The sequence below is a fragment of the Primulina huaijiensis genome, chromosome 12 (genome assembly GCF_012295235.1).
Source record: "Primulina huaijiensis isolate GDHJ02 chromosome 12, ASM1229523v2, whole genome shotgun sequence".
In the NCBI taxonomy this organism is placed as follows: Eukaryota; Viridiplantae; Streptophyta; class Magnoliopsida; order Lamiales; family Gesneriaceae; genus Primulina; species Primulina huaijiensis.
Genome location: NC_133317.1, coordinates 7,688,627 through 7,711,497, shown reverse-complemented (window position 1 = coordinate 7,711,497; position 22,871 = coordinate 7,688,627). Strand labels below are relative to the sequence as shown.

Sequence of the window (22,871 nt, the reverse complement as noted above, 5' to 3'; positions counted from 1 at the left end):
TGCTGTCGGGACTTACAAAAGTGACATGACCCTTTTTGTGAGCATTGTGTTACCAGTAAACAACACTAATTAAAGTTTGGCACTTCTAATGCCCGTAGCAAAAGTTTATTGGAAGAGATCGGGCACAAACAAGAAAAGATTTCTTTGTTTTGTAACAGTCAAAGTGCTTTGCACATCGCAAAGAATCCAGCCTTTCATTTCAGAGCGAAACACATTGGAGTCCAATTTCACTTTGTGCGGGAAGTAGTAGAAGAATGAAGTGTCGATATACAGAAGATCCATACAAAAAATAACATAGCTGGTTTTCTGACCAAGCCAGTAAACACTGATAAATTTGAGTGGTGTAGATCCTCAAGTGGCCTAGCAGAAGAAACGTACGCAGCATGCAATGGCAAGATTGAAAAAATGTGTGGAGATGTGTTTGATTCTCAATCAAATCTCCAAGTGGGAGAAATTTGTGCCTGGCTTCTGCAACTGTGTGGAGATGTGTTTGATTCTACTATAAATAGGTGCCTCATTCCTTCATTTCAAGTCATTCCTTCTTCGAATTTTCTCTCATCTTATAAACATTTGAGTGCTTAGTTCTATAATATTTGTGAAGTGTTTTGTTCTCCTGTATTTAGAGAGTGTGTTCTCTTCGAAAACACAGTGAGTGAGTTGTACACCAAATATTATAGTGAAAATCTTTTCATCTTGCCCGTGGTTTTTACCCTAATAATTTTTTAAGGTTTTCCACGTAAATCTCGATGTTCAGTTTATTCTTTATTTTCATATTTATTATCTCAAATTAACGCACGTGGGACCAAACACTTCAAATACACAGCCATGACATTTTTTCTTATAGTTTCTTCTATCTAATCGCTCGATTTTTTTAGAAGTATACATAATATATTTGTAAGATGAGAGATTCGGAGGTCAAGAAGAGATCAAGGGATGAGTCGGAGGAGGCGGATTCAGATATTGATTCGCCGGAGGTGAAAAGGTTGAGGGACGGTCTGTTGGATGGTTTGGACGAAGAAACCGAGCTTTATACCATGGGTTTTGATCTAGATTCGTTTATGAAAAGTTTCGAGAATGATATTACTGCTGGTGGCGATGAGCTGGCGACGGTGGAAGATCTGAAATCTGATCCCGGCGAATCTCGGCCTAACCTGGGGTACTTGTTGGAGGCGTCTGATGACGATCTAGGACTCCCGCCAACGGAAGCATTTGATTTCGGAGCGGATCTATGGGGATTCGAGGCGGAGGTACCCGGTTATGACCCGCGCGGGTTTGGGTTCATCCAGACGGAGGTTTTTGACGGCGAATATGCAATGATAGACAGGCTGTTTGACTATTCGGATATGGATTTCGGGTACGGTGGTTTTATGTGGAGACGAGAAACTTGACCGCCCCCAATAGGACGTATTGGGCCTGTTTATTAATATACGGTATACATAAAAAAAAAAAAAAAAATTTGTTTTGTTTTGTTTGATTAGAATTTAAAAGAAATTTGATGATGTGCAAAATTGAAAAATATTGTCAAATCACATTAAAAAAATTCTCGAGAGATGTATTCTACAAAGTTAGATTAAAAATGAAACAGAAGTCTAGATTATATGCCAATTAAGTCTTTTAATTATTCCTTGTAAGCCTTTTAACAAAATGTTGTTTGGCGTCGACTAATTTTCTATGTGAAAGAGTTTAGATTAAAACTTAAGTTGGAGTTTTAAGTCACCAACATTGTTCCCAGCCCAATCATTTGTCATATTTATCAGGGTGGATTTAAGATTTAGCATATTGGAGACTGCTTACAAAAGATATATAAATGATTAAAAGAGAAAATATAAATATTTTATATTTCATCAGTTATATCCAACCAAACATCGTATTTATGTTTTTTTTTTTATAAAAAACTAAAATGAATTTTACGTTCCTTAAATTTTTCAAAGCTTTCAATGATAACATAAAAAAAAAAAAATTTAGCAAATTCTCTTTCAATAAATATCATCAACGTATCCGAGAAAAATCATCCTCCATTTTGCTTCGGATCTTAGTTTTGATGATATTTATAGTTGACAGTGATCGCTTTATACTCTTATTAGCTGTAAAAACTGGAAGAGTAAACGGAAACATAATTTGTAATAGATTTCTCTTTTTTATGAATAAAATTTACATATGACACAAATAAATAAAATTTACATGATAAATAAGACCATAATCAAATTGCATGATAAGGCTCATCTGTAAACATGAAGTAATTGTTAGAAATTTGAATCAAATTTAGAGTTTGAATGAAAGTTATGACTCATTAATATGGGAGTGTCTTTTTGCTCTCCACATTCTTGAGTTAATTGTTGCTCATAATTGTGAAAGTTTCTTTTGATTTTTCACATTCTTGAGTTAATTGAAGACTTTTGACTCTTTAGATTCTTGAGTTAATTGAAAATTTTTGGCTCTTCATATTCTTGAGTTAATTGGAACTTTAAAGATTAATTAAGTTAATTAATCTTCCATGACTTTTGGTGTGTTTTTTGAAGTTTATAAATAGTTTGTTCATTTCCTTATTCCATACACACATGAAAATGATTTTTACAAACATTCAAGATCTCTATCAAACATTCTCTTGCATTTCATATTGTTAGCTTTCTATATGTCCTCCGTTAAATTCCGGTGATAAGCAGCGTCGGAGGGGACAAATCTGTTTTAAGAAAACTGTACTTCGTGCAGACCTCGATTTGATTTATTGTTTTTTTGTTGTTATTTTATACGCGATATTCATACTATCAATAGTATGCCCACTTTCGTTTAGTGTTTTGTCTTTATAATATTGATTTCATTCCTTGTTTCTATATTTTGTTATTAACAATTTGACTAACAGTAATTTGATAATACAATTAGTCCGAGCCTTTGAGATAAGACAAGAAACAACATTATTCATTTCAATAGATAAAACAAACCAGATGTATAAAAGCTAAAGTTTTTTCTGAAAAATAGTAACATGACCCATCTTTCAATTCAAGATTCCAGATATCACCAACCAAATATTTCTAATAAAAACAAGCCAGAAACGACTAAATAAACAACTTAATAAATGTTGTGATTAAAATTTAAAGGAATATGTTCATCTCATTTTTCCTCGCATTTTTTAATAAATATTTTTTTTGAAGAGTAATGTTTCACGAAGTATTGCAATTGGACAAAAATCAAGCCCACTTTCACTTTTCTATTTATTTATTTTTATTTGTCGTTTTTATTGTATATTATTTTAATGGATAAATTAGATAATTTTGAAAAGACACAGCTCCTGCTAATGTATATTTCAAAAAGCTTCTCATTTCTAACTTTTTTATATTGATTTAGATCATCCGAGCTTTTATCGTCTCTCAGTATCAGCATCGGCCATAAAATGGATCAAAGAACCGAAACACATTTCCAATACCGACGGCAGCTCCCGCTAAAGCAATTGTTGCAGCTCCGGTCTTGTCTCTGAAGCATCCTATAGCAACCGCTATGCAGCTCTCGTGCTACCAATCACAGCCGTTTTGTCTCTCAAGAATCCTATAGTCACAGCTAGAAGAAGTCCCATTCCTATTAACATAGGGACGGGGAGTGGAAGGAAAGGTAGCTTTTTGAAAATAAAATATTAATAAGGCTGTGATATTTTTTCATTTGAGAAAGACAGCAGCAATTTCCCTGCAAACCGTCGGATGTATGACAAAGGTGTTCGTATAGTTATGGCGACAACACTTACACAAATAGCTTGAGTGTGGACAAAACAAATTCATTCCAATTATATACTTACAATTTCTTAGCTCAATTTTATTTTCTACTATTACAAAGAGAATTGTTTGTATAAATATATAGACAGAATATGAATGTGCAATAATTAGAAATTGCCAAAATATAAGAATGGGGCAGTGGTCCAATAGGCGTGGCTTCACAGATGCCTATTGTGGCTTAAGCCGATGTTTCAACCAAAATTGACACTACATGAAATAGGAACAAACTGGGCGTGCGCCAATATGCATATAAGAAGAAGGTAATTTCGAAATGGACAATTTAATGTGGGCTAGTGCCGGAGCTTTTACACTTTCTAAGAAATTTTTTCCCAACCAACTATTTTGCGAGGGTGAAAATGAATCTCACGTACGGCTTAAAAAATATTTGATTCTGTATTGAAATCATCGAATCCGCGGAGAGCTTGAACTTGTTTGAACATTGTTTATGAAAGAAATTAAAAAAATGTATTGGCATGCAAGACATAATTAATTCACAAATTATATTTTCTTTTTTAATAATATTGTGCATAAAAATGCATAAAAATATGGAATTTTGCTTTTTTAAACTAATATTATTTATGATAATATTTATATCATCAATAAATATGATCTTTTTATTTAAAAGTGTTTATTTCTTAATGAAACTATAGTTTTCATGTTTCGTAGACATATATCTCTAGGCTAAAGAAGATATATCTATTGAAGAATAGAGGCCGCAAAAAAATACTTTTGACGACGAAAGAAAAAGAGAGTAAAAACGAACGAAGAACCTATGTGTTGCTAATCGTTATTTTTGTTGTGTTGTTGTTGAGTGTTGAAGAAGCTTAACCACAACACCTAGTTGAAGTGTTGGATGAGAGTTTTTCGTTGAACAAGATTTCGGCTTCACAAAGTTTGCATCCATAGTTGTTTGATTATTTTGGTGATACATATTTTGGATGCACTTTGCTTCCATATTGTATTAAGTGAATTAGTTTTTAGTTATTCAGTAGTATTATTTTTGTAAATTGAAAGTATTTTCTAGTGAATCTTTTTCCTCAGGCACTGCACAATTGTGTTCAATTGTGTATAATTATCTGTATCTTGATTTATTTATGTAAATTTTTTGTGTTGAATTATTTCGCTGCATGTTGTTTTAGGTGTTACAACACTGAACACTACACTAACTCTGAAACACACATTTCGTCTATTACAAAGTAATTTTATGTTAAGAAAAAACATACTTCAAGTGGTATTAGAGTGAACACTTGATTTTACTAAGTTAGATTGTGGTTCTTTTTGCTTAACAAGTGAAAGTACTATGGACTTCCCATTTGTCAACATAACACTAATACTACAAGCTTTGGATGGATCCAACTACGCTTTTTGGAAAGTCAAAATGAGAATATATATAAAATATATTGGAGAAAGGGCATGTCAATGTGTTGTCGATAGTTGGACTCCACCAAAGATTGTAGATGAAGATGATGATAGTTTGATTAAACCAGAATGTGCACGGACAACTGATGAAGTTCAAATCTCGAACTTCAATTCAAAGGCAGTGAATTTGATATCCACTTCTGTTGACACAAAATATGTTCATTCTGATCACCAATCGTGTCTCTGCCAAGGATGCATGAGAAATCTTTCAAAACACTGTGAAGATTCTGAAAGTGTGCAAAGAACAAAGCCTAATATGCTACCCACCAATTTTGAAAATCCGATAATGGAAGAAATCGAGATAGTTAATGTCTTTGATTGAGGTCTTCGTGATATTGCCAACTAATTTTTTAGTCTTGGTGGCTCGATTTCTAGTGGGAGATTGGTTAGCAAAGTTCTAAAATCATTCCTAGAATGCTTCAACATCTAGTTATGTGCAATGGATGAAGCGCGAGACACCACTAAGCTTGGACTAGATGAATTGATAAGCTCATTTCAAACTTTTGAGATGAACATAGACTTACAGAAGAAAGACAAAGGAAAGACTATCGCATTTCAAGTATCTGAAGACTCCTAAAATGATATATTTCAACTCTTTCAGGAAGTCAATGAGTCTGAACTGTGTGAAAACTCTATCTCATTGATTAATAAAAAATATGGAGACCACTTGAAGAAGATAAGAGACAAGAAAAAAATTTTCCAACCACGCAAACTTCCAGGTTTAGTTGCTCCCAAGAAAACTCAGAGATTTTCTCCCATTCACTGGCAATTTCGAACCAGGAATGAAGGAAATAATCAATCATATGTCAAAAGGTTAGACTAGGTACAATGCAAAGATTGCATCGGTTTCAGACATTATGCAAATGAGTGTGAAAATAAACTTCGTAAAAACAAAGGATTGAATGCATATTTAAGTGATAAAAAATCTGAGGAAGAACATGAATCCGGTGAAGGGTAAAACCATACATCTTTATTTGCTCTATTGGAGGAGAAGCTTTAGATGTAAGTTAGTCGACTAGGTGTTGATTTGGCTATTGCAACACTTGGAAGGAGCATCTCTCCAAACTCATCAAGCTCGATCGGCCTTAATTTGACAACCTCCGATGATTCAAGATCCATGAAGAAGATGTAACCCTGAAAGGTGTACAGAAATTGTACGCGGAAATATATGCTGATTGAATCAAAATAAATAAACTGAACTCGATTCTGTCAATAGAGAATATAGAGTTGAAAGTTGTGTGTCTAGACTTGAAGTAATTCTAATTAAGAAGGACATGGAGTTATGCAAGACCAAGGTTGAACTCGAAAAGGTAACACAGACCATTGGTAAGTTCAATTCAAGCTCAACTAATCTTGACTCCATATTGATCATGGGAAAAAACATCAAAGCTAGTCTGAGATTTAGCAACAATGTGTTTGAAATTGTAGAATCGTCCAACTTTAGATAACAACCAAATGTTTTTGTGAAAGAAATCGTTGATGCTTCTATTTCACCAAAGGTCATCATTACACTCGAAGGCCTTTCGACACAGAGACAAGATACTGCACAAAAGCTTAAACAAAAAAGACGTTTTATATGTCACTATTGTTTAAAACCCGGTCACATCAAGCTTTACTAATTCAAACTTAAAAAAGAATACATGAGCTGGGTGGCTAATCAGATGATGCACCAAGTGTCACACAACACCAACTGCAACACCTCCAGCAAGAAAACTCCAGTAAAGAAGATTTGGTCAAATACGATGCTATGTGAGGTATGCCTAATCTAGTCTCTGGAATACCGTGTGTTTGCATGAATTTCAAAAAGCAAGAAAACATGGGTGCCACCTCAAGTGTTGCAACACTTTGGCACAACACACTGTCTTGAACTGTTATATATGGATCTTATGGGTCTGATGAAAGTGAAAATCTTGAGTGGTAAAAAGTATTCATTCGTATGTGTAGATGAATTTCTTGTTTATATGGGTAAGTTTTCTTAGATAAAATTCGAATACTTTTGATGCATTTAATAAATTACTTGCAAAGATTACAGATCTGCACAATTTGAGGGTTAGAAAAATCAGAACCGACCATGGTAAGGAGTACGATAACTCTGTTTTTTCATATTTGTTTGATAAATAAATATAACTCATGAGTTCTCTACTACAAAGACCCCTCAACAAAACGGTATCATTGAACGAAAAAACCAAATTCTGCAAAAGATGGCTCGGATCATGTTAAGTACAAAAATTATTTCAGAACGCTTTTGGGCTGAAGCATTAAACACGGCATGCCACATTTCAAATCGTGTATACTTAAGGAGTGGTTCAACTATGATGTCATATGAAATTATCTTGGGAAATATGTCAAACCTAAAATAATTTCATACTTTTGTATGTGCATGTTATATGTTAAATGACCGAGATTACATAGCCAAGTTTGATTCTAAGAGCGAAAACTGTTTGTTCCTTAGATGTTCAACTAATAGTCATGCATATTGAATGATTAATCTAATAACTAGGACGATTATGAAATCGATAAATGTTGAGTTTGATGACCAGGCAGATCTGACAGAAAAGATGATTGAGGATGAAGTAGATAAACTACTACAAATATCCATGCCAGTGTAAAAATATATGTTATGTCAGATGTTGTCACACAAAGGACAACAACTTTGCTGAGACTAACTGAATCTGAGAATGATCATCAATGAAATGCTGGATGACGATGTGAACAATAATGAGAAGGAAATTCCCAGCAAAATCCAGAAAGATCACCCATCGTCCCAAATCATACGAGATGCGCATGGAGATTTGCAAACTCGACGGAAGGAGAAAGTTGACTACCTGGAAGATGATTGGGTTAGTATGCATGGCTTCGGTATACTGTCTGGTAATATATTCATATTTTTTTCCAAATTGAGCCAAAATTTTTAACGAAGCTTTAAATGATGAATAATGATTTAATGTTATATATGATGAACTAGAACAATTTGTCTGAAATGATGTGTGAAATTTAGTCCTAAGACCCAAACATGAGAATGTTATTTGAACTAAATGGATTTTTAAGAACAATCAAGGAATGTTAGAAATAAATCTCGGTTAGTTGCTCAAGTGTATACATAGGTTGAGGAGGTTGATTTTGATGAAATATTTGCTCATGTAGCTCGCATTGAGTCAATCCGGTTGTTGCTTGCTATTGCATGTCACATAGGTATTAATCTTTATCAAATAAATGTGAAAAAAACATTTTTAAATGATATTTTAAATGAGAAAACATATGTGAACCAACAAAAATGATTTGAAGATCCACATCACTTGGACCATGTCTATAACCTAAAAAAGACATTGTATGGACTGAAGCAGGCTCCACGTGCATGGTATGATAGGCTGACTGAATATCTACTTAACATAGGTTTCAAACAAAGTCAGTTCAATAAAACTCTTTTTATTCAAATGTTGAAAGATGATATATTCGTATGTCAAATTTATGTGGACGATATAATCTTTGGTGCTTCTTCTCATAAACATGTTGGTGATTTTATTGAATGCATATCTTTCACATTTGAAATGAATATGGTAGGAGAATTAAGTTTCTCTCTTGGACTTCAAATCAAACAATTTCATGATTGAATCTTTCTATGCCAAAGAAAGTATGCGAAGAATCTAGTGAAGAAATTTTGTAATGAACACACTAAGTACATGAAAACTCCCATGAGATCTAGTGAAAAATTCGATAAAACTCTTTTTATATGACAACATTATTGGCAGTCTTATTTACTTAATAGACAATCGCGCTGACATAATGTTCAGTGTATGTTTATGTGCAAGATATGAAGCAAATCCTAAGACCACTCACATGGGAAACAAATATTGAGATACATATCAGGAACTTTGGATCTAAGATTGTGGTACACAAATTAAACGAACACAAATTTAGTCGTGTTTAGTGATGTTGATTGGGATGAAGATTTAGATGATAAGAATAATATCATTGGAAGATGTTTCTACCTAGGAAATAACTTGGTGTCATGGTACAATAGATAAAAATGGTAGAGGACTACGGTTTTCATAGTGAGACTCTTATTGTATATTGTGACAATTCGAGTATAATTGATATTTCAAAAAATATAGTACAACACTCTCGCACAAACCACATTGACATTAATCATTACTTTATTCGAGATTCTGTTGAAAAAAGAATAACGCGCATGGAATTTGTTGGAACTGATAACCAAATTGCATATATTTTTCCCAAAACCACTAGATTTCAAGATATTTTCCAATATTACGAAGTCTATCAGCTTGTGCACATAATAATCACTCACCAGTGTTGTCATGCATGGGTGTTGGAACGTCTATCACTACATCCAACTTGCATATGCATTCGTAGGAAATTAGACATATTGGTAGGAAATTAGACATATTGCATTTAATCGTTCATCATGTTTTGTGTATTGTTTTTATTTTCTAGTTTCTCTTAAAAAATTTCAATCAATGGTCTTGGTCGTGGTATGTGTTCTAACTAAGTCACGAAGTAGTTGATGAATGTTCATGTATTCCATGATCTTGTCTCATGTGAAAAGTGACTTGGAAAAATTAGAGCAAAAAAAAATGTGAGTGTAGAAGAGAGACAAAAAGACTACTTAGAGGAGTCAAATGAAGACTGTTCTTCTAGTGTGATATCTACTACTTTGAGTCCAAATACAAAAGAAAATGAAAAAAATTGTCTAGAGTATCCCAATGAAGAACGTTTTTCTAGTGTAAGAGCTACTACTTCTTAATCAAACTAAAATTTAAGCAGCCTAAGAGTGTTCAGGAGAAAATACCTTTAAATTATTTTCAAGATCAGAACTGATGCTAGAAGATTTTGTCAACACTGAGTACAAACACCTCACAATTTGAACACAAGTATCTCTTGTTTATGTCATGTTTAAGCATAAATATGACATGCATATTAATGATTATGTGATTTTCTCTTATTCAGTGGGCTATCACTATTTAATATGATACATATGGAGAAAACCCTATCTTTCTAATTTCGAATATTCATAATTTCTAGTGAATTAGTGATATTGAGTCTAAGAGGAATTTAAATGTGATTAATTTCAAATTTAATTTTATCGTTTAGCTCTATTACCATTGAGTTGCAAGATGAAATTATGTTAGGAAATACAGACGGTTTCAGCTGAAATTGATTTGGTTATCTTGATGTTATTTTTTTTTTTGAGGAATGATCTTGTTATTGTTACTGCTATGAATATGGTGGTATTTTTATCCCCTTTGTTTATTCTTCGTTCACATGCTCACCACTATTATCTGCTCTCAAATTTGTAATCTCTATTTTCGCTCCCTTGCTCACCATTTTTCATCTTTGCAAGTCTCTTCTTCTGAAAAATGGCAGGCTATCACACTACTACAAAAACGGCAAACGACAACAGATTTTATCCGTTGTCGTAGCCATTTTAAAACTGTCGTAACTGAGGGTGTTGTTGAAAGTCCGTTCAACGACAACGATTTTTATCCGTTGTGGTAGATCAAATTTACGACGGTTTTTAAAAATCGTCGCAAATAAAAATAGCGACGAGTATGAATAAAACCGTCGCTAATTCAAAATTAGCGACGGTTTCATAAATCGTCGCTAGTTCAAATCAACCGTCGCTAATTTAAAATTATCGACGGGTAGCAATCACGTCCGTCGCTAATTTTAGCGACGGTCAGTGGTCAAGATTTCCGTCGCTAATTTGTTTCGAAAAATTAGAAAAAATACTTTTAATAATTTAATAAATCTAAAAAAAACTAATAATCCAAAGTAAAATCGTGTAAAAGAGAAAAATTTTAAATGTTATGAAGTGGTTAGAAAAATTTTATGTGTTGTGTGAAAGTGATAAAATTGTGTAAGAGAGAAAAATTTTAAGTGTTATGAAGTGGTGAGAAAAAGTTTAAGTGTTGTGTGAAGTGATAAAATTGTGTAAGAGAGAAAAATTTTAAGTGTTATGAAGTGGTGAGAAAAAGTTTAAGTGTTGTGTGAAGTGATAAAATTGTGTAAGAGAGAAAAATTTTAAGTGTTGTGGAGGAAAATGAAACGAAAATGGAGATATTTATAGACAGTTTGTGACGGGTTTTGGTTAAACCGTCGCTATTGACGACGGTAAATGATAAACCGTCGCATATTTTTCTTTGGCAACGGTTTGGATTTAAACCGTCGCTAAAATTAGCGACTGTTTCAAAACAATGTCGCTAATTTTAGCGACGAGTTTTATTGAACCGTCGCTAAATTTAAAGATGCGATGGGTTGTTTTAAAACAGTCGCTAAAATTAGCGACGGTTATTTTAAAACCGTCGCTAATTTAAAATTAGCGACGGTTTTGACAAACTGTCGCTAAATTTTGCGACGGTTTTTGAAAAACCATCGCTAAATATTGCAACGTTTTCCAAAACCGTTGTTGTTTGTCAAAAAACAACGCTAATCGACAACGGTTTCAAACAAACCGTTGTCAATTGTCCAAAAAAATACGCTAATAGACAACAGTTCATAGAATCGTTGTCGTTGACCCTAAAAAACGCTCAAAGACAAAACCGTTGTCATTGATCCCAAAAACCGTTGTCTTTGACCCCAAAAAGACAACGGTTTTTAAAAACCGTTGTCTTTGCCCCCCAAAAGACAACGGTTTTCGATAAAACAGTTGTTAAAAAAAATACGACAACGGTTTTTGTGAAAAACCGTTGTCGTATGTGCGTTGTTGTATGCAGAATTTCTTGTAGTGTCAGTACGATCCTCAAGACATAAAAAGTGAAATGAGTGCAGCCATTAGTGTTCCACCATATGTGAAAACACTGTCCGATGATCCTCAATCAGCAGAACAGTTCAACCCCCTATCGATGGTTGCGTTCGCTGAAGAACCAGTACCCATCGAATTTATTGCTCCTGGCCAGCCAAGAAACGAAATCGATGTTGAGAACTTGATTGATTTTGAAGTACTCAATATAGAGTTTTTCTTGCTCCGCCTCAACTACATAGATTAAAGAGACAGACGTGGTACGATTCTGATTTGGTTCCATAAAAAATATTAAACACAAAGTTGAATCTTCCTCTACTCCTATTTACTCGACCCGGACTTCACCTCTGGTGATGATTCGGATGATGAATATTTTGAGTTGCTGGCATTAAAGCCCCGAAGAACAATGGTCCGATTGAGGAAGAGGATGACTATGACTCTGAGGAAGAGGTTGTGGCTACTGAGGGACCGAGCGGTGCTGCTGATGAAGAAGAGTCACTTGCCTAGTTTCTACTCAAATTGGAAGTGGAGAAAGCTTTAGAGAAAATCTCCACTTATATTGATTAACCTGAAGCTGAGATGCAACAGAAAATCGATGACAATAGGTCAGGAAAGTCTGATACCTCTGGCTCCAACTCTGACTCTTTGGAGCATATTGCAGAAAATGATGATGCTGAGGTAATTAAGTGAAAAGTTGGAAGATGCTGATGATGATAGTGCTGATGAGGAACATCGTCACTGACTCTCAGAAATTTTACTCATAATTTTCAGTTTCCCTATTGCCTATCGAGCCGAACTTGAAATCGAACTCTAATTCGAGCAAAAGAAATTAAATTATTTGAGCTCGGATATTTCTTATGCTTAGTATCTCGAAAACTGCATTTTGTAACTAATATTTGTATATTTTAATTAATTAATTTTCGCTTTTAAACTCATATAATATCTATTTGTTAATAATACGGGCTCTTACAAGTAAGTTTCGTATAACAAACGACTTTTTAGCTGCCAAATGGAAACATAGCTAGCACTATAAATTCATCGAATGGCCCCCTCTTTTTGTTTTTTTAATTATCGATTTATTCGAATTAAATTAAGCCAAACGTGTATGCTCATTAGTTGTGTGTTACATCCAATATAGTGATTCATCGTTTGGATGACGAACGACAATGCGTAAGTAATACAATATTTAAAAATATGTATTATTTAATAAAATAAGATGTTATTCTACTTTAATTTAGGATTCATGATATGGGTTTCATCGTGATATATTTTCAAAAAATAAAAATAAAAATTAATCACGATGTCGTTAAGTTGACTTCGACCAAAGAACCGTAGATTTTTGAAATCCGTAAATCAAAATTGTATCACTAAAAAATAGAATTAGATAACATATATATTGGTCGAATCCAAGCGGAGTCAAAACGTGCCATTATGTCATGGTCACCACCAAGACAACTGTATCCCTTGTAAAAGTATGACAAGGATACAAATGTTTCATGCAACGAAAAGCACGTAATTTAACTCTGAAAAATAATCTAACTAGATTCGGGCAGGTGAAATCTGAAGGCTTTGCATTCTTTTTTTATTAATAAAAATGAGAAATAAAGTGTTAAAAATAAAATGAATGTCCAAGGTTGGTTCAAATATTTTAAGGACAAAAACTTATGTCAAACGGTTTCACGGATCGTATTTTGTGAGACATATCTCTTATTTGGGTCATCCATGAAAAAGTATTACTTTTTATGCTAAGACTATTATTTTTTATTGTGAATATCGGTAGGGTTGACCTGTGTCATATATAAAGATTCGTGAGACCATCTCACAATATACCTACTCTATTTTAGTAGTTGAGACTTGTTTTGGTTAGAGAAATTTTTTTAACTATTTTTATCATTAAAAAAAAAATTGTATACGACGGCATTTTTTATGTTTATTTGTGACAAAATGTATAAAATATTTACTCATTTTTCATATCTCATTTCTCAAAATATGAATATGAATTTTGTTGGATCAAAGGTTTTTCGGTTTTACAAATATCGTAATTATGTAATTTTTTTTAATAATATATCAATTCAAATATCATATCTATAATAATATAAAAATAAGGCAAGAATGCCATTTCTCATCCCCATAAATATCAATCCAATTTGGCCATTCCTGTGAGCTCCACGTTTCCGCTTTCTGGCATCATAGAATCCCTGCCCCATGCCCCCGAGCTCTCACTTTATATCACGGTGTCCTGTTACCATTGATATAGAACCCATCTTTCGCTTCTCCTGTTGTTTTGCAGAAATTGTTTCTTTTTTCGGTTTCCTTTTGATTCTTGAAAATCCGTCTTTGGTGGGATTGAAGTTGAGGAATTTATGCATGGAATGGAGGGTCATACTGGTAACAGTCACAGCAATGGTGTGGCTGCGCCATTTGTGATGAAGACTTATCAGATTGTGAACGACGCCACAACGAATGGGTTAATAACATGGGGGGATGGCAATAATAGTTTCATCGTTTTGGAGCCACTGAATTTTTCGCAGAGGATTTTGCCTGTGTATTTCAAGCACAACAACTTCTCCAGCTTCTTGCGCCAGCTCAATACCTATGTGAGTAGTTGATTGAATAATGCCGTTTAGAATTCATTTTTTTGCATTTGGTATGAATTCGGTGGAATTATTTATCCATATTGTTTTTTTTTTAATGGACATTTATAGCTTAAAAGATTTTTTTTTTGTGTGTTTTGTATTTGGGATTTTGTCTATTTCTTAAAAGAAATTATGGGTGTTCTTGTGTTCAAAGTGGAGGAATTCTGAGTAGGAAAGGCATTTAAAACTTTGGTGTTTTGCTATTCGGAGTAGAAGGAAAGAAGAATTAACACATTGTCCTTCTTGAACTTGAATTTGTTTTAGAACATTGTTGTACGAAATTTGAATTTTTTTAAACTTTGGTTAGATACTTCTTGTTTATCGAGCTGTTTCTCTCCTCTGTGACCTGGTAAGAGATATAAAAAGGGACTTTTCTCTGTCATTTGAAGAAAACTAAAATAAATTGGGTTATAAACAAAGGGATAGATGTTAATTTGCAGAAAAGATGAGCTCTATCGCATGTATGTCAACTTGGAGATTAAGATGAGATGTCTGTCTTGATTGACATAAAAACCAATCCAGGTCGGGTTGGGTTGGATGCATTTTATGGGAAGCACATCCAGTGTCCATCTCGAGTCACAAGATTCGATTCTCAGACCCTTGCTTTACTATAGTGAATCACACAAATACACCAACTGAATCCACAAGTGTCTATACTCTCTGTGGGTTTGCCTTATTTTTGGTTAAAATTTCACAGCTTTAAGCACTCTGTCCCTGTGATTTTCCTTACTGTTATAATTTTTGAATTAACGTGTATACACTGTATGACTTGTGGGATATGACGATAAAATGATTTATAATGTGATTATAATAAATTGAGAGATATGCATAATATAAGTATTTTTTTTAACTCAAGATATTATAGGACTGGTGACAAACGACCGGCGAAACAAGGATGTGGAGTCTCGAGAACTAACATAAAGTGAATTGGGAATGTTTCTCAGTAAACTGGTGTATGTTTATGGTGACATCAACCTTCTTTACAGAAGTAGCTTTGTGTGAACGAGATATATATCGAAACCTTGAGTACTTGATTTGCCATTAACTTTTTCCAGAGCTTTTGTAGTTGTCTTATCATTTTGTGTTTTTGGGGCAATTTTTTTTTCATTTTTGTATTTAATTTCCACAGGGTTTTAGAAAGGTTGATCCTGATAGGTGGGAGTTCGCAAATGAATGGTTCTTACGTGGGCAAACGCAGCTATTGAGCAACATTGTCCGGAGAAAGCATAGCAGTAAAAACTTCTCGTCACATCACAAAAATGAAGATGGTGACGAGGAGGAGCTCGTATTGGAGATCACAAAATTAAAGCAAGAGCAGAGGAGTTTAGAACAAGAGCTCCAAAGCATGAACCGGAGGCTTGAGGCGACCGAGAGAAGACCTCAACAAATGATGACTTTCTTAAACAAAGTAGTGGAAGACCCAGGGATTTTACCTCGAATGATGCTCGAGAAAGAGAAATTGAAACAGATAACATCTGGAAACAATGAAAAGAAGAGGAAGGTTTTGATCTCTGCACATTCTTCGAATTCTTCATCAGAAATGGCTATGCCAAGTTCATCAATCAATAGTGAAGAAGATCATGAAGGTAATACAATGAAGGAGACAGGACCAATCTCTTCTTCAGATTGCCTCGTGATGTCGTACCCTGAAGGGTCAAATCATTTGCCCATAATTAGTCAAGAACATCATGATGCCACTTTTCCTAGTTCATTAAGCATTGGTTCCGTGGCAGTTTCATCGCTGTTCGATAATGATTTTGGGCATAATTACGAGGGCGGAGTGATTACGGGTTTTCTTGAAGAGCTAGCTGGTGGGGAGAATGGTAGTGTAACACCACCATATCCATTCTCACTCTTTGGTGGTGGGTTTTCGTAAGTTCTGTATTGTTTCATTTGGGACTCAACCTATTTATTAGTTAAATTTGTAAGGTTCATTGTGCATTCAATCATCCTATATTTTCAAAATGTTATAATAGAACAAATATAAATTACCAATAGGAATCTGTTTGCCATTGTTTTTGGTTTAACTTCATATATAGGTCTTCAGGAATTGGTTTTGTCAAAGCTTTGCATATTTTATAAATGTTATTGATTGTGATCTAGAAATAATTTTTGATTATTCAAAAATAAAAAGAGCAAAACATAGCAGATAAAGGCACCTCCATAGTCTGCCTGATTTCATTTTTCATAACAGAATTCGACTTGATTGAACTATTCCAACTAATTAGTATTGCAATTGATAGTTTTAGTCTTAGAAGCAATCTTAATACGATATTTGCATGTAAAACAAGTACACGGTGGTGTGGGGGCTGCTTGCCGGAGGATTAAAAGCATCTTTGTCAGCTCAGACTTCACCATTTCAGAAGCACAGTTTTCATTCATAAGCCTCCATCTTCTTCAACACAGAGCGCTTCATTTATGTGTGTGTGTATAATATCATTTCTGTTGAAGTTTTAATCAAATATAACAATCTACAACAGATGATCTCGATCACAAGAACAATTGCATCAAGTTAAAAAAAGAATTTAGAATGCACAACAGATTACGTGGTTCGGCCTTGCGGCGTACATCCACGGGAAAACAGCCAGTAACTCTTTATTGATCACCAATGAGTTGGAGTTCCAGAAAGGAATTTACAGAGAGTAATAGATCACACACACATAGAAAACTCTCTCACTTATTTCTTAGTTCTTCAAGCTTTCTACCTTTTCTCTCGTGTTTCAATCTCTCTTCTCTCCTTCCTTTTTTTTCATCATGATCTCTCTCATGACTTTAACAGCTAGCCTTTCCTTGCCTTTTTGGATTGTCACCGGTTAGTTAGTTGAGTTTTATAACTACCACTAACTTCTCTTCCAGTTCTGATCCCTCCAAGAGCTTGCCAACTGGACGATACCTTTCTTTGGGAGACACTCATCTCAACAATCTCCACCTTGGCTTCCAAAGACAGGCTGTTTTCCGGTACCTGTGGTTTTATTCCAATTCTACCACATTGACTAAGTTCAAGCAGTGTTTAAACTTAGCTTGTGGTAATGCCTTTGTCATCATATCTGCCGGATTATCATGAGTTGAGATTTTCTCTACCTTAACTTGGCCTTTTGTTGTAATGTCTCTTATAAAATGTAATTTTATATCAATGTGTTTACACCTTTCATGGAAGACTTGGTGTTTAGAGAGATGTATTGCTCCTTGATTATCACAGTGAACGGCTACGCACTGCTGACTCACACCAAGTTCTTCTAGTATGCCTTTGAGCCATACTGCCTCTTTTATTCCCTCGGTGAGAGCTACATACTCTGCTTCAGTCGTGGACAATGCAACTACTGGTTGTAGAGTGGCTTTCCAGCTGATAGTCGTTCCATAGAGAGTGAAGATAATCCAGTAAGTGATTTTCTGGTATCCACATTCCCTGCATAATCAGAGTCCACGAATCCAACCAGTGGTTGTTTCTCATTTCCTTGTTGTCTGAACATCAATCCCAAGTTTGAGGCTCCTTTCAAATACCTCATGGTCCACTTTAAAGCCTCCCAATGTAATTCTCCTGGGTTGGCCATAAATCTTGATTCCACACTCATAGCATATGCAAGGTCGGGCCTACTGCATACCATGCTATACATAATGCTTCCAACCCCATTTGCGTAGGGTTTGTTCTTCATGATTTCCTCTTCAGCTTCACTGTTTGGAAAGTCATCTTTTGATAATTTGAAGTGTTGGCTGATTGGTGTTCCTACTGGCTTTGATGTAAGCATCCTTGCTCTTTGTAGAACTTTCTTTATATATGTGCCTTGGCTCAGAAACAAGGTCCTCTTTTCCCTATCTCTATAGATGTCCATACCAAGGATTCTTCTCGCCTCTCCTAATTCCTTCATTTCAAATTCAGAACTTAATTTTCTTTTGAGATCTTGCAAGTCAGTTCTGCTGTTACTTGCAACTAGCATGTCATCAACATAGAGAAGCAGAAAGATCTTGGGTTGTTTTCTAGCGTCTCTTAGGTATACACAGCTATCAAAGTTACTTCTCACAAAGTTAATTTTTGTCATGAACTCATCAAACCGTCGGTACCACTGTTTGGGACTTTGCTTTAGGTCATATAACGATTTCTTTAGCAAGCATACCTTTTCTTTATTTTCTGAAGTTCTAAATCCCTCTGGTTGTTCCATGAATATGGTTTCTTCCAGATTTCTGTGCAGGAATGCTGTTTTGACATCAAGTTGTTCTAATTCCAGATCAAATTGTGTAACTAACGCCAGTAGAATTCTGATGGATGCATGTTTAACGAAGGGGGAATAGATTTCATTGAAATCAATTCCTTCCACTTGAGTGTATCCCTTGGCCACTAGTCTCGCTTTGTATTGGACTTCACCATTTCTTGGTCCAGAGTCTTTGAGCTTGAATATCCACTTACATCCCACCACTCTTTGCACCTTCGGTCTGGCCACCAATTCCCATGTTTTGTTCTTGTTTAATGAGTTCATTTCTTCATTCATAGCATCAAGTCATTTGTTCTTTTGTGTGCATTCCATGGCTTCGCTATAAGAGTTTGGCTCTGGAGATTCTATGTACTCTACTATGTTTAGTGCAAATGAAACCATGTCAGCTTGTCCAAACCGCTGGGGTGGTTTTATTTCTCTTTTCTTCCTATTTCTTGTCAGCATATAGGAGCCATTATCTTTCCCAGTGGCTGTTGTGCCCTCTTCCAGTTTTCTGGGATCATCAGTTTCAATGGATTCTTGAGAGACTTCTTCAGTATTCTCAGAGTTCTCCACCTCAATTTGTGTTTCCATGGGGGGCTCACTTGGTGGAGTTGTTTTGCCTTTATGATGAATGTATCCCATTTTGGCTTCATCAAATATTATATCCCTTGAGATGAAACACTTGGGCCCATTATCTTCTAGATTCCACACCTTATATCCTTTCACTCCAGTTGGATATCCGATGAAGATACATTTTACTGCTCGTGGCTCTAACTTGTCTCTCTTAATGTGAGCATATGCCAGGCATCCAAACACCCTGAGATTTTTATAATCTGTTGGAGCTCCTTTCCACATCTCCATTGGGGTTTTGTGTTTTATGGCACTTGAAGGGCACCTATTGATTAGATAGCCGGCTGTAGTCACAGCTTCTCCCCAAAAGACTTTTGGCAGCCCAGCATTTAACAGCATGGATCTTGTTCTTTCCAATAGAGTTCGATTCATACGCTCTGCTACCCCATTTTGTTGGGGGGTCCTGGCAACTGTCTTGTGCCTCAAGATACCCTTCTTTGCACATAGTTGGTTAAACTTTTCTGAGCAATACTCCAATCCATTATCAGTTCTAAGATACTTGAGCTTCATGTCCATTTGGTTTTCGCACAATACCAACCATTCCTTGAACTTTACAAATGCTTCATCTTTTGTTTTAAGTACATAGACCCAAAGTCTTCTAGAGTAATCATCTATTATTGACATGAAATATCTTCCACTAGCATGTGTTGCTGTCCTTGAGGGGCCCCATATGTCTGAGTGTACATACTCGAATGGTCTCGAAGTAGAGTGTTTTCCATGCTCAAACTTTACTCTTTTTGCTTTTCCTAACATACAGAATTCACAATTGTCCATCCCTTGAATGTTGTCCCCACAAAGAAGTTTCTGTTTTGATAATTCCATTAACCCCCACTTAGGTGGCCAAGTCTTAAATGCCAAAGCCATGTTTTATCATTTTTGTTTTCTGCTACAGCCGATCTTCCCAGCACTGTGTTTCCCAGCAAGATGTACAAGGAGTTCTTTCTTTCAGCTTTCATGATTACCAAGGATCCCTTCAGTACCTTTAATTTTCCATTTTCTGACTTGAAAGAGCATCCATTTGATTCTAGTGTTCCTAGTGAAATCAAATTTCTTTTGAGATCTGGTACATATCTGACTTGCTGTAAGATTTTGTAGGTGCCATCATCCATTCTAAGTCTGATGGAGCCTATACCTCTTACTTTGCAAGATCTATCATTTCCTAAGATGACCACTCCCAAATCTGTTTCTTGCAGAGTTTCAAACCATGACTTTGTAGGACACATGTGAAATGTACATCCAGAGTCTAAAATCCATTCATTTGATGTCCCTTGGTCTGATATGGCCAATGCCTCTGCTTTGTCATATCCATCAGATGCGACAGAGGCTTCACCATCCTCATTGTTTCTTTCTTGATTTTTTTTCTCCTTTCAGGGCAATTTCTTTTGAAGTGTCCCTCCTTGTGGCATAAGAAACACTTGTATTTTACTTGACTCTTGGATCTTGATCGAAAAGGGGTCCTCCTTTGCTGTCTTCTCTCAGGTCTTCCTCTTGTGTTTAGGCTTTCTCCTTGTGAATGACCATGAGGATTCATTCCTTTCTGCAATTCTTTGGCCCTTATTGCAGATTGTACTTCCTCCAATGAGATTGACTGCTCCCGGCCATAGAGGAGTGCATCCTTGAAGTTTTCATATGACATTGGGAGAGAGTTTAACAAGATTAACGCCTTGTCTTCTTCTTTCAATTTAACTTCAATATTTTCCAAGTCATCCACGATCTTGATGAATTCATCAATCTGCTCAGAGATATTTGGCTCGTCACTGATCTTGAACGAGTATAATTTTTGTTTCATATACAACCTGTTGGCTAGTGATTTAGTCATGTAGAGTGATTCGAGTTTCGTCCACATAGCAGCTGCTGACACTTCTCTGGAGACCTCACGCAGAGGTTTATCTCCAAGGCTCAGAATGATTGCGCTTTGTGCCTTTGCGAGATTTTGTTTCTTTTCTTTCGGATCATCCATCATGGCTTCTTCTCCTTTCAATGCTTCCTCTAGACCTTGTTGTGTTAAGATTGCTCTCATTTTGATTCTCCATAGGCCAAAATCATTCTTCCCGTTGAACTTTTCGATGTCAAATTTCATGGATCCCATCTTCTTGATTGTTGTTCGTGTCGTGTCGTGTCGTGTCGTTTCGTGGCTTCGATTCCCACAGACGGCGCCACTTGTTGAAGTTTTAATCAAATATAACAATCTACACCATATGATCTCGATCACAAGAACAATTGCATCAAGTTAAAAAAAAGAATTTAGAATGCACAACGGATTAGTTGGTTCGGCCTTGCGGCGTACATCCACGGGAAAACAGCCAGTAACTCTTTATTGATCACCAATGAGTTGGAGTTCCAGAAAAGAATTTACAGAGAGTAATAGATCACACACACATAGAAAGCTCTCTCACTTATTTCTTAGTTCTTCAAGCTTTCTATCTTTTCTCTCGTGTTTCAATCTCTCTTCTCTCTTTCTTTTCTTTTCATCACGATCTCTCTCATGACTTTAACAGCTAGCTTTTCCTTGCCTTTTTGGATTGTCACCGGTTAGTTGGTTGAGTTTTATAACTATCACTAACTTCTCTTCCAGTTCTGATCCCTCCAAGAGCTTGCCAACTGGACGATACGTTTCTTTGGGAGACACTCATCTCAACAATTTCGAAATAAAATAAAACAAGATGGCATGGTCCTGTCAATTTGGTTAAGTAAATGTTGGTAAATAATTTTCTCTCTCTACACAAACTCTTGAGCTTTTGGCCTTAAAAACTTCCTGATTTGTGATTCTTGTTTACGGAATATTATGGAAGAAGTAAAATAATGTTTGGTTGGCAAAAGAATGAGCTTGTTGCCCCTGCGTCTAAGGACAGCCCTTGCCCACAAACCAGCACCACCCTTGCAGTAATCGAGTCTCTAGCTATACCTCTTGTGAGTTAGTTAAAACAAATACAGTCATGTGACTGTTTAGTAGAGTTGAAGCATTCCAAGATTAGTTACAGATTTGTAGCCTATATTTTGCTTGAATAAGTCAGTCCTTGTTACCTTAGTCGTTCCTATCTTGTAGCACTTAATCAGCCACGTAACTCTTTAATTTTCTGATAAGTAGTTGTATCATCTGTGCTATTTAATTGAATAAAATATTAGTGCAAGCAGTTGAGCTGCATTACAAAAATCCTCTGTTCTTGTTATCATTTTTCTGTTTTGGTATCAGAGTAGAAAATCATGGGCAAAACTCTCACTTTACGGATCAATTATGGCTACTCCTCCAAGCAACCCAAGCTCAAGTGAGCAATGTCCCTTACTTAATTTACAAAACAAAAGTTTACCCACTCAGTACAATGCAATCAAACTTGATCGCACTAATTATCTTCTATGGGAAACGATGATCATACCCATCATCAAAGGCCACAAACTAGATGGCTATATATCTGGTAACAAATCTTGTCCTCCAGAATTCTTGCCAAGAACCACACCAGGCAGCACAGTAAAAATACCA

General features: G+C 35.4%; 2 protein-coding genes across 2 annotated transcripts; both read left to right on the top strand.

The window, feature by feature from the left end:
* Positions 1 to 815: 815 nt before the first annotated feature.
* On the top strand, positions 816 to 1,446 carry LOC140990679 (uncharacterized). The gene has a single exon (XM_073460505.1). The coding sequence runs from the start codon at positions 900 to 902 to the stop codon at positions 1,386 to 1,388; it is 489 nt and encodes a 162-aa protein (XP_073316606.1). The 5' UTR covers positions 816 to 899; the 3' UTR covers positions 1,389 to 1,446.
* A 12,655-nt stretch (positions 1,447 to 14,101) lies between these two features.
* Positions 14,102 to 16,570, top strand: LOC140990262 (heat stress transcription factor C-1). Its single transcript, XM_073459868.1, has 2 exons — positions 14,102 to 14,534; positions 15,703 to 16,570. Exons 1-2 carry the CDS (start codon positions 14,301 to 14,303, stop codon positions 16,447 to 16,449), a joined length of 981 nt encoding a protein of 326 aa, XP_073315969.1. The 5' UTR covers positions 14,102 to 14,300; the 3' UTR covers positions 16,450 to 16,570.
* The last annotated feature ends 6,301 nt before the right edge of the window (positions 16,571 to 22,871 follow it).